Source organism: Ipomoea triloba, chromosome 14 (genome assembly GCF_003576645.1).
Source record: "Ipomoea triloba cultivar NCNSP0323 chromosome 14, ASM357664v1".
Lineage (NCBI taxonomy): Eukaryota > Viridiplantae > Streptophyta > Magnoliopsida > Solanales > Convolvulaceae > Ipomoea > Ipomoea triloba.
In genome coordinates, this window is record NC_044929.1 from 16,403,325 (window position 1) to 16,416,689 (window position 13,365).

Sequence of the window (13,365 nt, forward strand, 5' to 3'; positions counted from 1 at the left end):
TGATTTGGAATCATGGAGATAATTGAAAAAAAAAAAAGTCTAAAAGAGACATTAGATTTTGATTTGTTTTATCTAATATTTTGTTGCATTTTCATTCATTTATGCTTGTTATGGAATTGATTATCTTTATTATTTTAGACTACTTTGACTTTTGGTAATTTGTTCAATGGCAAAATATTGTTATTTAAGTTTGAAACAAAACTGATGATATATGTATTTCTTATTTCTTTTGATCTTTTGTTAGCTTACTTAGCTATTTTATCTCTCAATAAAGTATTATACAGAGTATCATTTTTTTTGGGTGTACCCAATTAAACCCGAAATGTTTTCACCCAAACCGAACATATCCGAATTAAATTTGGTTCGGATATCGGGTGTATAAAACATCACCCGAAATTTTCGGATATCCGAAATAAATTTCGGGTATCACCCGAACCGAACCGACGCCCACCCCTATCTGTGCTCTTCAAAATGCATTCGTTTTGAGCTTCTTTGCCACTATTTTTGTGCATAATTCATCAAAAACACTCAAATGCACATATTAGAGGGCTTTGCAATGTAAAATGACATTTTATTACTTTTTACTCATAAACCATATATGCACGAATCCTTCACACTACGCAAAATGCCTCCAAAATGACCTTGAAAACTAGCATCTTTTGACACTTATCAAGTCCCACCAGGTAATATGAAATTGACTCTTCTGGAGCATTCAATTATTTTTGCACTACCGAATATTGTGTTTACATTTTCTTCATTATTTTTCAAGTAAGAAAAATATTTATTTCCTTTAAGTATAGTGTGTGTTGTAGCATTGTATACTAGATAAAATCTCTATCGTGGGTCTTCATTTCCATGCTTCAAATGAATTAATAAAATAAAATAAAATAAAATAAACATTAAAAGGGTAAAGAAAATTACTAAATAAATATTAAAAAAACATAACGATTAATAAAAACTTTATTTTAATTCATAATGAAGTAACATTACTTTTATTTTTTCAAAGCTAAAGGTAAATAAAGTAATGTTTATTCATGGAGATAATGAAGATGCTTATTCATGGGAACCATCTTCATTTTCATTGTGACCCAGGAAAGCATACGCTGTTGTCATTTTCATGATGAATAAGGAAATCAACCACATCTAAATGTGTTGTATCATTGAAGCTATTGGGAAAATCATCAAAAACATTTGTTGCAAATTTTGTTTCAACGCTTATTCCTCCATTTGTGACGAAAATTGTCTCAACGTTCTTCTTTTTACCTTTCAGCGATTCTTGATAAAGATCGAAAAAATGCCTCAGCATACGACAAATACGTCACCAATGACCTTTCATACCACATCAGTAACAAACACATTCTTTTGGCCCCTTATTGATACCATCTTTTCCTTTCCTTGTTTATCATCCTTATTTGTTTCATTTGGGCGTTAATTAAATTGGCCATTAGAACCTCATCTTCTATTACCTCGTCTGCGTCCCCATCCACATCCACAACCATAACCTCTTCCATTGCCACGACCATGATTATACTTAAAGGATATTGCATTCAATTCAGGGAATGGAGTAGAACTAGTATGACAAATTTCATGATTTTTCATTAATAGTTCATTATTTTGTTCACTGTATTGCTGTTGCAGGAGTATATTTCAAGCATGAAAAGTGGAGTATATTTTCTCTAACATATCAGAATCAGTAATTGTTTACTGACATAGTTTCAACTGAGAGCTCAATCGAAAAATAGCTGAGTTATACTTGCTAACATATTTAAAATCTTGGAAGCAAAGATGCATCCAATCATAACGAGTCTTTAGCAATATCACAGTTCTGTTGCGACCATGGGAATTAATGATTGACCGTTGGATCATTTTAGAATTAGTTTTATTATTTAATTAGAATAATTAAATTAATTAGAATAACTATTTTAGAATTATTTTAGATTTAGTTTGTTAGGTTTATTTTTTTTTATTTATATTTATCTTAGTTTGTTAAGATTAATTTTGTATTTATCTATTTGTAGTTTGTTGAGATTTTAGTTATCTTAGGGATTATAGTCATGCATTACTAAAACTCTACAACTATAAATAAGGAGACAAGTTAGGAATAAAATAGATTCAAGATAAATTTTTTAATTTAGAATGAAAACTGAGATAGTTTTCTCGAGCTCGAGATGAGTTCGGTCGTGAGTGATTCATGGCATTCCTGACTTATCAAGTGTGAAACCCACTCGTGACGTCAAGCCATTCTAATATTGCTCTATAACCGCATTAACCGGGCGTGAGGCGAGTCAATTCAAAAACCACAAAAAAACAAACTCTTACCCAACCTAAATTAAATATGTAAAGCATACCTTGAAAAAATGAAGATTCCAAAATATGAAGCACTCTTGCTAATAACGTGAAATAAAATGTGAAGTAATAGAGATGAAGAATAAAGTTGGTGAAGAAGAATATTATTATTCCAAGATATATGTGCCTTTATATAGGCTTACAAAGGCAACTCCAAGAGACACATCTAAGAAGTTGAGAAAACAAAAAGATGAAATAATAAATAATAAATAATACTAATGAATAGATATTTATAATATAAATATTTAGAACAATCTAATTATTGATTAATTATTACAAAAATTACCAGCATCTTATTTAACATTTTGACTAATCACTATTACTTTTAGAGTTAACTCTATTTTTGGACCTAAATTTATAGGTGTCATTGTTATTCCTTTTTTATCAAATTATCCACATTTGGTAATGTCGTTAAATACAAATGCATTTCGGTCTTCAGTTACAAATTCTTTTTCAAAAAAATAAATATAAAAATATAGTGGGGTCAACCCACTTTGTATAAAAATGATCGAAATGTCTTTGTATTTAACGACATTTCAACGATTTTGTTAATGGATGATCAAAAATGGTCATGTCATAATAATACTAAGACCAAATGTGGATGTTCTAATAAAAAGAACTAAAAGTGGACTGCCACCTATAAATTTAGGACCAAAAATGAAATTAACTCATTACTTTTAATGTAATCACAAATCATTATCATTAATCATTAATATTTTAAAAATCATTACCAGTCATTAACGTGTTAATTATTCTCTTCTTTACCTATCATTGTTAACATTATTACTCAATGATTAATATGGTAATATACAATGTATAATACCAAAATTTTTACACAATTCTCATTTTCTTTCCTAATATGCATCGCATATGAGTGTTATCCTTTAGAGCATCCTTATCAATTGAGTTATTTCACGGTTTTTTAGGAGTGATGGTAAGTGTGATTAGGAAAGAGAAAATGGAATGAGAGAAAAAAATAAATAAAACAAATATAAGTATAATAAATAAATAAATAAATAAAGTAGTGTGACCAATCATTAAATTTCTTTTTTCTTGGAAACCTAAATAACCCCATTTTTGCAGGAGCACCCGAATCTTCTCTCTCTTATCTTCTCTCACCTCCATGTGGCTTTCATTCCTTAAAATACTGTGAAATAACCACTGATGTGGTTGCTCTTACACAACACGCATCGCGTTTCCTTGTTTAATCCAATTCCCAAGATCGACCCTCATATTTTGGAACCCAATTTAAAATTTATTCTCTCACGATTCCATTTATACTTCTAAAAGTTATGTTTGGTTTGGGCATAAGAATTGAAATTGTAACAAATACTTAAAATCAACATGAGTTTTATTTAAAACATGATTGTTTGATAGTAATGTGTAACTCAAATCAGAATCATTACTCAATTTATTGTTTGTATATGTACAATTGTAAAATTGGAATGAAGGTTTTTTGAAATGCAAGTATAAAGAAAATATTTATTAAAGCATGTCCAATTTATGGGAATTTAGTTTTTGTGTGTGTGTTTCTTTTTGTTTTTTTTTTTTTTTTTTTTTTTGTTGTTTTTTTTTTTTTTTTTTTGTTTTTTTTTTTTTTTTTTTTTGTTTTTTTTTTTTTTTTTTTTTGTTTTTTTTTTTTTTTTTTTTTGTTTTTTTTTTTTTTTTTTTTTGTTTTTTTTTTTTTTTTTTTTTGTTTTTTTTTTTTTTTTTTTTTGTTTTTTTTTTTTTTTTTTTTTTTTTTTTTTTGTTTGTTGTTTTTATTTTTTATTTTTTGTTTCTTTTTTGTTTTGTGGTAATCACTCTAATCGTCAAATAAGTGCGTGAAGAACATGTGCCTACGAGTGTGCATTCGGTTATTCGAACCGTTTTAATTGAACCGAATTAACTGAATTTTTTTTAGCATACCGTTAAAAGTGAAGCAAAAGCAGCAGGTGAACTTTTAAAACTGATAATTCAAGCACCTTGCACCAGATTGATCAAGATGACATTCAAGTCAAAAATATTCTTTGGTTATATATATATATATATATTAAAAATGTCGGTTAACCGACGGTTTCGAACTGAATTAACCGTTAACCGAAATTTTAGAAAACTTTTAACCGTTAATCGAACTGAACTTTTTCAATTCGGTCGGTTAACTGAAAATTGTCCATAGTTTGCACACTCCTACATATGCCTCTTATGCACTTTGCGTGATTCTCAACTACATATGTTTTTTTTTCTTTCCTGAAGAAGTAGTTTTGCTCTCGCCAAAGGTCTTGTGATCGAGCGGCATAGCTGTAGCTTCTCAAATGAGAAGACTCAAATTTGACGGCATTGATTCTTTCTGCTTCAGTAGATTGAGAAAGTATGTATGAACAGATACTATATTGTAATGGACTCAATACTACTCAAAAAAAAATTAGTTTTGCTTTTAGTGTGCCCTTATATTCGTGAACATTACTACAAAATCCACATACAGAAGTAAAATGTAAAACACCTGAAACTATGAGCCCCTGGGAGTGTGAGATTTATTTCCTCTTTTCTTCTTTAATTTTTTTTTTTTTTTTTTTTTTTTGTTTTAGTAGTCATGACTTGCATTTTAAAGTGATAACTAGTGTTTTACCCGTGCGGTGCACGGTCTAAACTTATACTCCCTCTGTCCCATTTTACCTGTCCTATTTACTATTCATTGGTCAAACCAACTCTTTCTTCTTTGCTTATTTTCTTTAGTAATTTTTTGTTATTTTTAAATTTAATTTTGTGTGTTTAATAGTACTTTTAATGTAATTTCTAAATATATAAATTTTATATATTAATGCTAAACTTAATATTATGAAAAATTGGATTAAAAATTACTTCAGTCAGGCCTCGTTAAACGAATTGGGACGGAGGTAGTATAATTTATATTGTTATATCTAGATATTGTCCGTGTAATAAAAGTTGTTATAACATTTATAATAAAATAAAGAGAATTAGATGGTGCTTATCTTTTACTGCCTCAGGGAGGATAATGTGGTACCTGATGTTTTAGCAAAGATAGTGATCAACCGCGACTCTAACTGGATTGAGTTTGTACGACCTCCAGTTCATATTCTGGGGGATCTTGTGAATGATAGAGACGATACTGGTGTGTTCTTTCCTGTTAATTAAGCTGGGCTTTGTCTTGGTTGGGGCTTTTCCCTTCCTTTGTTTCAAAAAAAATAAAAAAAAAATAAAAGAAAGAGAATAATAATATAATATAGTTTACAAAAATATGTGCAATTACTAACAAAACTTAATGTTTAATTCTATGTTATTATTGAAAATATAAATTACAAATTATTAAAAATCTTTGTATAAACTAAATTAGTTGTAGAAGTACAAAAGATTTCGAGTTCACCACAAATTAAGATTTTGAGCCCATCTGGATTAATCACTCTTGATGCAACCACATGCCCACTATAATTGACCATGAACAAAAATTGCTTTTTATAATAGCAAGCCAACATTCGATAATGTTTGACCTTGACTTTTGTTGATGGTCATTGCATAGGAAAGCGTCAATGGAAATTGTCTTCTCTTAAACTTGAATGGCAGTATTGGGTCTAATGGAGTGATGGTCATTTTAGCTATTAGTACATTGGTGTCAGCATTTGTCCTTGCCAATATGCGTGCTTCTGTAACATGGTCAGCTAATTTCGTTATAACCAACTGAGTACCATTGCAAATGCCAAGAGTGTGATCAATATTTCTCATTAACATCACAAGTGACACAACCTTTAATGTTAATGAATGACTTCAAAGTATATAATATTTAACAAATGATGTAAATATGTCATTCGATGTAATTTCAGTCTTTACTAAAAATTCTTCAATTGATTAATAATTATAGACAAAATTAGCATTATTATAGAAATTAAAAAAAAATCAAAAAAGTAACATTTAATTTGAAATAGTTAAATAAGACTATTGATATTAATATTTGTTAATAATATTGATATTAATATTTGTTAATAAGACTATCACTATTTTAAATTAACACTTAAAGAGCGTTTAAAAATAAAAAAATAACATAATACCACAATTAGTTCATTGTAATTATTTTAGAACTTCATTTTTTTAGTTTTTAATTTTTCATTGCAAATGAACTTTAGTAATTACAAATTTTATTAGCGTGAAAATGAAACATATTTTGTTTTTTTTTTTTTTTGGGAAAAAAAGTTCTAATTTTTTTTATGACAATAAGTATAGTATAATATATAGTTTTCTAATCTTATAACAATTTATGACAAAATATATATATATATATATATATATATATATATATATATATATATATTGAATTTAAGTTATTCACTTAAATATAATTTAATTTTTTTAAGTATTGTAATCTTATATGGACTGATTTCAAATTTCAAACCAATTTTTTTTCTAAAATGAACAGGAAAATGACACTTTTGTTTATATATATATATATATATATATATATATATATATTGTTACATAAATATTATGCTCTTATCTTTACGGGAAAGCCCACAAGTTACTGCTAAAGATGTGCTTTGAGTGAAGCTTAGCTTGTGACTAGACTACAATGAAGTCAACCAGCTTAGACCACACATAACTGAGAGGTTCAAATATTCTACACTCAGAGATCTACATAACTTGATAATAAGAATTTTGATTGGAGATCAAGCCAATTCTACAGAGAAAAAAAAGGCCAATATATCTTCGACTATCGTTCCCGCATCTTTGCCCTAGCAAAAAACACTCCTGCCAAGAGGCCTGCAAAACCCAAGCCATGCTTTGAATTAAATTTACAACCCGAGAATATACAAAACTAGCAAGGTCGACAATGGCGAGAATGAAGAGGAGGAACTGACCAAATAAAATACTAGTTGCGTTCTCTAGGCTTGTGGGTACTTTGAAAAGAAGGATGCCGGTCACAGATAATGGGATCTTGTTTAGCGATCCCACGAGGCTGCACAATGCAAAGAACAAAATAGCCAGCGTGTTAAGTATAAACCAAGAAACTCGAGTGGAGTCTGCATTCATGACCAACTCGAAAGGCTCACATTTGCCCCACTAGCATCTTGTTGGCAAATTTTATTGTGGATCATGATTCACATTACAATATAGATCACATATAATTATATAAATATACATTAAAAGTTTATTTTTAATATAATGAAGGTTCATTTTTAGTTAATATACCTAACAATGAACTTTTTTTTTTTTTTTGAGTTCTACTGACTCTATTACATTGTAGTAAGTCAACAGATGCCTCCGCTGAGGCTCGAACCCACTCCCTTCCACATGGGAGTGTACACCGGATGCCGCTTGACCACAAGGCCTTTGGCACCTAACAATGAACTTCAGTACACTAAAAATGTGAACATTATGTTAATGGTCCACGGTATGATGATTGCGTCTCATTTCATACGAGTTTTACTACATGCACTCTCAAATTCTACTTCCTCACTTTTACTCCATAACGTGACAAACAAGAATAAGATATTTTCATCATATGGGGTCTTAGAAAAAATGTCTACATCAAAGATTTGTGAGAGAGTAAGAAATGGGAGTCTATATAGTATTTTCCATTTCATACTACACTTAGCCACTTATTAGGGCTCCAAAACTCATTTAATATAATACTCCGTTTTAAAAAAAGAAAAAAAAAACCATAACCGGTAAACCAACCCATTGCCATCCCTAGGATTAGCTGTCAGCACTAAAGAACAGTCGTTATACAGTGGACCATGGTCACAAAACGACGCCGTTTCAATAGGTGGGAGAAAACGGCTGCCGTAAATCTCCGTAACTAATACTACAGTTCATCTCAAAAGATACTGTCTCTCTCATATTTGTTTTTATATTATCGAATGAAACTGTAATTATATCGACATATAACTGTAGTTGTGTTGAAATGTAACTGCAGTGCATATAAACTGATACTGAATAATAGTTTCACATTTTTGGGTGTATATTGTCCAATGAAACTGTAGTTATATCGAAATAATATTGTAGTTGTGTTGAAATGAAACTGCAATGTATTATAAAAGAAATTCTAGTTGTGTTGAGGGGAAACTAAATAACAGGTTCACATATTTGAGTGTATATAACTGCAGTTGTGTTTAAATGTAACTGCAGTATATATAAACTGAAAGTGAATGGTGCGAAACGGAGACCGTATAATCCGTCTGTTTTCATTAATCAAAACGACGTCGTTTTGATGCGCGGTCCACAGTAAAATTTGCGACCAAAGAATAAAGTAAAGAACTATATATGCCAACACTACCAAAATGGGTAAACCGACCCATTGCCATCCCTAAGATTAGCTAGCCACGTCAAAGAATAAAGTAAAGAACTATATATGCCAACACTACCAAAACCAACCAGGGAACTTTCAGATGCAAAAGAAAAAGGCCATTGCATCTTTTTCATTTTAATTTTTTGCTCAAGGTTACATCAGTGCGGAGCAAGGCTGAGGTCGGGAGGCCTCGCAGTTTGGCCAATCAAGCCAAGATCATTGGCTCATTATATGACTACTTAGATACATAGATATCAACATCCAAAGATTAACTGCAAAATTGACAGGTGAAAAAGAGAGAAGAAAAGAAGCCGGTTACCTGTATGTAGTAGCGCCTGTTTGGTGAAGAAACCACATAGACGTAAAGCTAATTGCTAAGCCCAAAAATCCACTCAAAGTTATAACCAGCCAAAACATGGGTAACTGTAAGAGTGGTCTGTCATCAAGATACAAAGAATAGACATTGAATTTTATTCACCTAACCGTAGCAGCAGCTTTAGTTGCTCGAGCATAGAATTATAGAAAGCTAGTAATGCTACATTGAATAAGGTAAGTTGAAAGCATTTGAACAAAACTTACGTAGTAGCAAGATAATCCACTTCATTGAACAAAAAGACAAGCACAATGCCTAACGGCAGTGATAGGGTGTTATTCAGCAGGACCATTGAGAACTCATCAAGGTTTCCCGATTTTGTGACTTGCTTGGCAGTATCCATGATCCTACGCAGAGTTAACTGCACCATGAGAACCCATTGTGACTAGAATATTTATTGTATATTTTCCATAGTTTAATGCAAAGTGCTGCATACAAGGAAAAGAATAAGCAAGACTGCAAGAGATCGGGTAGAAATGTTTGAGAATTTAGATCCTATATGTTTAACAGAAACACAAGAAGAATAACCCTGAAAAGGCTTAGCATGAGCAAGAAGGCACTGAAAAGACACAAACTAAGAGTAAACACTCACAGAGTATGATGCCGTCATGAAACAATTAATAATCTGCCATGTATAGCCAATGGCATTAAAAGAAAGATCAGTAATTCCTCCGGAGATTGCTGAAATTACCTGCATAACACCAACCCACAAAGTCAAACTTATTTAAGAACATGTACATATATTGACAAATTAAAACTTAACCCCAATGCATGGATCTGTTATATGAAAGATAAACGCAGCAAATTGCGAAAATAATCAAGAGTGGTGGCGGTGGTCGGTGGAGGTTATTTACACCCTACCTCTTAGGAGCTTAAATACAATATACAATAGCCTACTGTTTCTAAAATTGAAATAAAGGAGAAACGACCATTCTGCCAAAGTATTGATTAACTAAATACAGATAACATGACTCTCTAGCGGTTTATTATTAGAAAATAAGTAAATACAAAAAAGACCAATACTAGAACCATTACCAATCATGCAATCCTTGAGTCATCATAAATTTTTATTTTTAAATAAAAGTACGTAAATATGGAGGAAAATCTAATTCTGAGCATACCATTAAGAAAAGAGCAGCCCAAACTCTGCTATCATGGTGTTTCTTAAAAAGATACATTTCACCAACAGCAGTAATCACATTAGTAACATTCTTCAGGACGGTGACCATGGCAACATTAATGTATTTCAGACTGCAAGAAACACATGTATGAGCAGCACTATCAAATTGAATATATAAAGCACTGCGAGTGAAATTTTAAGAATTTGGTGTTTTGTCCTTCTTAATATAAAAGTTGCAACAGACATAAAAGTGTTAGAACTTAGTACCTAAACATACTTGTGATAAGCATCCCAACGAAGATAAAATTAACAGGTAGCCAGACTTTAATTAGCTTCCATGTCAGCGGCTCTGTGGATATTATACCAACGAAGTTCAAAATAGAAACTAACACCACTGAGACGAAATTCTACACCACAGAAAACAATAAAGGATTTGTCATACATATGATATTTTCGCTTCGTTCTTTTTTGGGTGAATAAATACTTATATGAATGAGACTGTATTAAGGAGATTAGATCGGACCTGGTAGAGCATCAATGATATCCCTGCATTAAAGTCATAGCTGGACAAAACGTACTTATTAATCAATATCATGCTGCATGAAGAAATACAATATGATAGCCCGGATAGTAAGGCCTTATTCTGTACTGTGATAATCCTACTACTCCGTAGTGACCTTTCTCTGTCTTTCTCCAACTTGCCACTTTCCAAATCATCATCATTTTTACTATGAGCCTTCATGGCAAAAGATAATCTACAAGATAGAACAACTAATAGAATCAACAACAATTTGTATTTATTTATTTTTGTAGCTAGAATGGCATCAGTATGTCCACCCTAAATTCATTGAAAAAGTAAAGATGCTTCAAACAGTTAATGATGTATCTCAAGTATCATTATTAATAGCCACATCAAGGATAATGCGGCCTGCATCTGACACTGGTTCAAGAGAAAAGCATCCATTATTTTACCATTTTACTTAAAATCATTCAGGATTCTGGAATTACAGAAAATATTTACTCTATATGTTACAACTCAAAAAACATTTTACGGATTAGCTTCACAAAATGGAGTAATACAAGTTCAAAAAGAAAAGAAAAGACTAAATTTTGCATTAAAAGAGAAGACATTTTTTGGATAAGCATCATTTGGGACCTAGAAGTCCTACAACTTCAGATTTCAGCAGCAATACTTAATTCTATCAAACTTTCCTATTATAAATCACAAATGGTTTTTTGCAACTGACTGAAAAGGAAATTAAGAAAAAAACACGTTCATATGAAATAAAATTATAAATAATAAGTATCAATAGAAGGCAATGAAAGTTTGTAATGGTATATTAAAATTTAGAGATTTAATGACTTATGTAAACTTTTTAAAATAAAAAGTCATTAGAAGTCTATAAATGTTTGTGATATAAGACTTTTATAGACTCCTACAAAATTTACAAAAGTTTGAAAAAATTCTATAAGAATCATTTAAAATCTATTTGTTTAGAGTCCCGCATCGGGAGAAACATATGGGTTTATAAGGCCATAGGGTTATACTAGTTAATTGATTGGATTTAATGTTTTAGTGTAGTTTCGACCATGTGCATAGGTATCACTCAGGCAATTTATTGTGTGGACCATTTTGTCCACATAAGTATCGGTAAACTGTAGCAATTGTTAAAGGCACCATTTTAAGCACACCTGCTAGCTAGTTCTCTTCTTACTGGACTGGAGACCTGATCTGCCAAGTTATTTGACTGGAGATTCTCTCTCCACTTCGACCAATGTGACTTTCCAATCAAAGATCTGGAGAATCTAAACTCCAGCCTACAGATAAACGTAACCCCTTCAGCATAGAAAAGAAAATGAGGCATCAGAGTCCAGTACAAGTTCATCAGATGAAAGGAAAACCTGTACCAAAGCTGCATTAAATTTTAAATATTGACCTAACCTCATCTCACTAGCCCTCATACCTATAGTCCCAAGATACCATTAATTATAACCAACTCAAGAATCCAATTTAAAGTGTTTGACCATATGCACAGACAGGTCAATTCTCTTCCTATGAGAAGTACCAAGAATTAATTACAATTCTAAAAAACAAACAAATAAACTTCAAATGGATCGCAAAAATGTGAATAACACTACAAACATCCCAGTTCTCACTTGAGTTTGATCACTACGGATAAGATCAACAACCATCATAGATTTGATACGGAAACAGAAACAGAAACAAATTTTCTTTGAAATAGCAACAAGGTTTCTTCCATTTCAGCATCCACTGTTCAATAGTAAAACAAATACTACTCACTCGAAAAAAAAAAAAAAAACTATGTTTACCTCGGAATCATCAAGGGAGAGAGCTCTGCAGCTGCTCTAGATGTGATCAACTACTTTATTCTTCTATATAAATACACCTCTTTGTGCGAGTGCGTTCACAGTAGCAATTTGGGGAAGAAGACAGGCGGAGCCGCAGGAAAAAAGCAGACTTTTTGTTTGCTGTTCAGATCACGACGACTCCACAAAATAATTTGAATTCTCCGGTTGTTTTCCAGCGACTACAGTCCTCTTATAGTTACACGACGCCGCTTTTGGAGAAGAAATCATGTTTAGGCATGATCCCACCGGCCAATGCAGAGTGGGATTGGTCAGATGGCACTGCGATGGAAGCCAGCCAAACTATGGTGGAATAAAGAAAGTGGGGAAATAGCATCTTTGACTGTTGTTCTGGGCAACCCCAAACTCTATTTTGTGGCACTACCACTATGCATATTTTGCAATGACTTTTACTAGAAAATGTTCACATCAAGAACTTGATAAGATGAAATAAAAGTTGAGAATACAAAACAAAGCCTATTACATATGAACCGAATTTACCCTATGCATACTTTTAGGCGGTGTCTGCCATTTATTTTGTCATTCAAAAAACACAATCTGTTATGAGCATATTTTAAATATTAATGGTGTCGAACCAACAAAATACATTTAAGCATTTAAGCATAATGGTACCATCTTCACATCTAATTAAAGATATTAAGTCCACTTTAATGGCAACAATCAATCATTGATCCTGAAAAGAATGATACATGTACTCTCATGAAGTAGAGTGCATGAAGTAAAACTCATGTCACCTGCATGATTTGATTTATAAAAGAAAAAGAAAATAATAAAAAATTGTGACCTACAAATTTTTTTAGATGAATCATAATATGACATCTAAGTTGGGAGTAATTAAGAAATTGAATAGAAAATATGAGT

At 31.4% G+C, this 13,365-nt stretch overlaps 1 protein-coding gene across 2 annotated transcripts; it reads right to left on the reverse strand.

The window, feature by feature from the left end:
- Positions 1 to 6,833: 6,833 nt before the first annotated feature.
- Positions 6,834 to 12,801, reverse strand: LOC116005287 (GDP-mannose transporter GONST1). Of its 2 annotated transcripts, none has more exons than XM_031245550.1 (10): positions 12,448 to 12,801; positions 11,809 to 11,934; positions 10,640 to 10,871; positions 10,384 to 10,523; positions 10,118 to 10,247; positions 9,589 to 9,687; positions 9,203 to 9,357; positions 8,943 to 9,059; positions 7,194 to 7,291; positions 6,834 to 7,095 (listed from the first exon to the last, which is right to left on the reverse strand). In XM_031245550.1, exons 1-10 carry the CDS (start codon positions 12,456 to 12,458, stop codon positions 7,046 to 7,048), a joined length of 1,158 nt encoding a protein of 385 aa, XP_031101410.1. In that variant the 5' UTR covers positions 12,459 to 12,801; the 3' UTR covers positions 6,834 to 7,045. The 2 variants fall into 2 exon arrangements, with proteins under 2 accessions (XP_031101410.1, XP_031101411.1); XM_031245551.1 differs by having other exon boundaries at positions 11,809 to 11,953; positions 12,448 to 12,800.
- Positions 12,802 to 13,365: the final 564 nt, after the last annotated feature.

What these genes read in the sequence shown, in the direction of transcription:
- LOC116005287 (XM_031245550.1), bottom strand. An exon ending in GTGGATTATCTTGCTACTAC is followed by an intron (nt 9,060 to 9,202) that starts GTAAGTTTTGTT and finishes TCTTGATGACAG; the next exon opens with ACCACTCTTACAGTTACCCA. An exon ending in ACAGGCGCTACTACATACAG is followed by an intron (nt 7,292 to 8,942) that starts GTAACCGGCTTC and finishes TGCATTGTGCAG; the next exon opens with CCTCGTGGGATCGCTAAACA.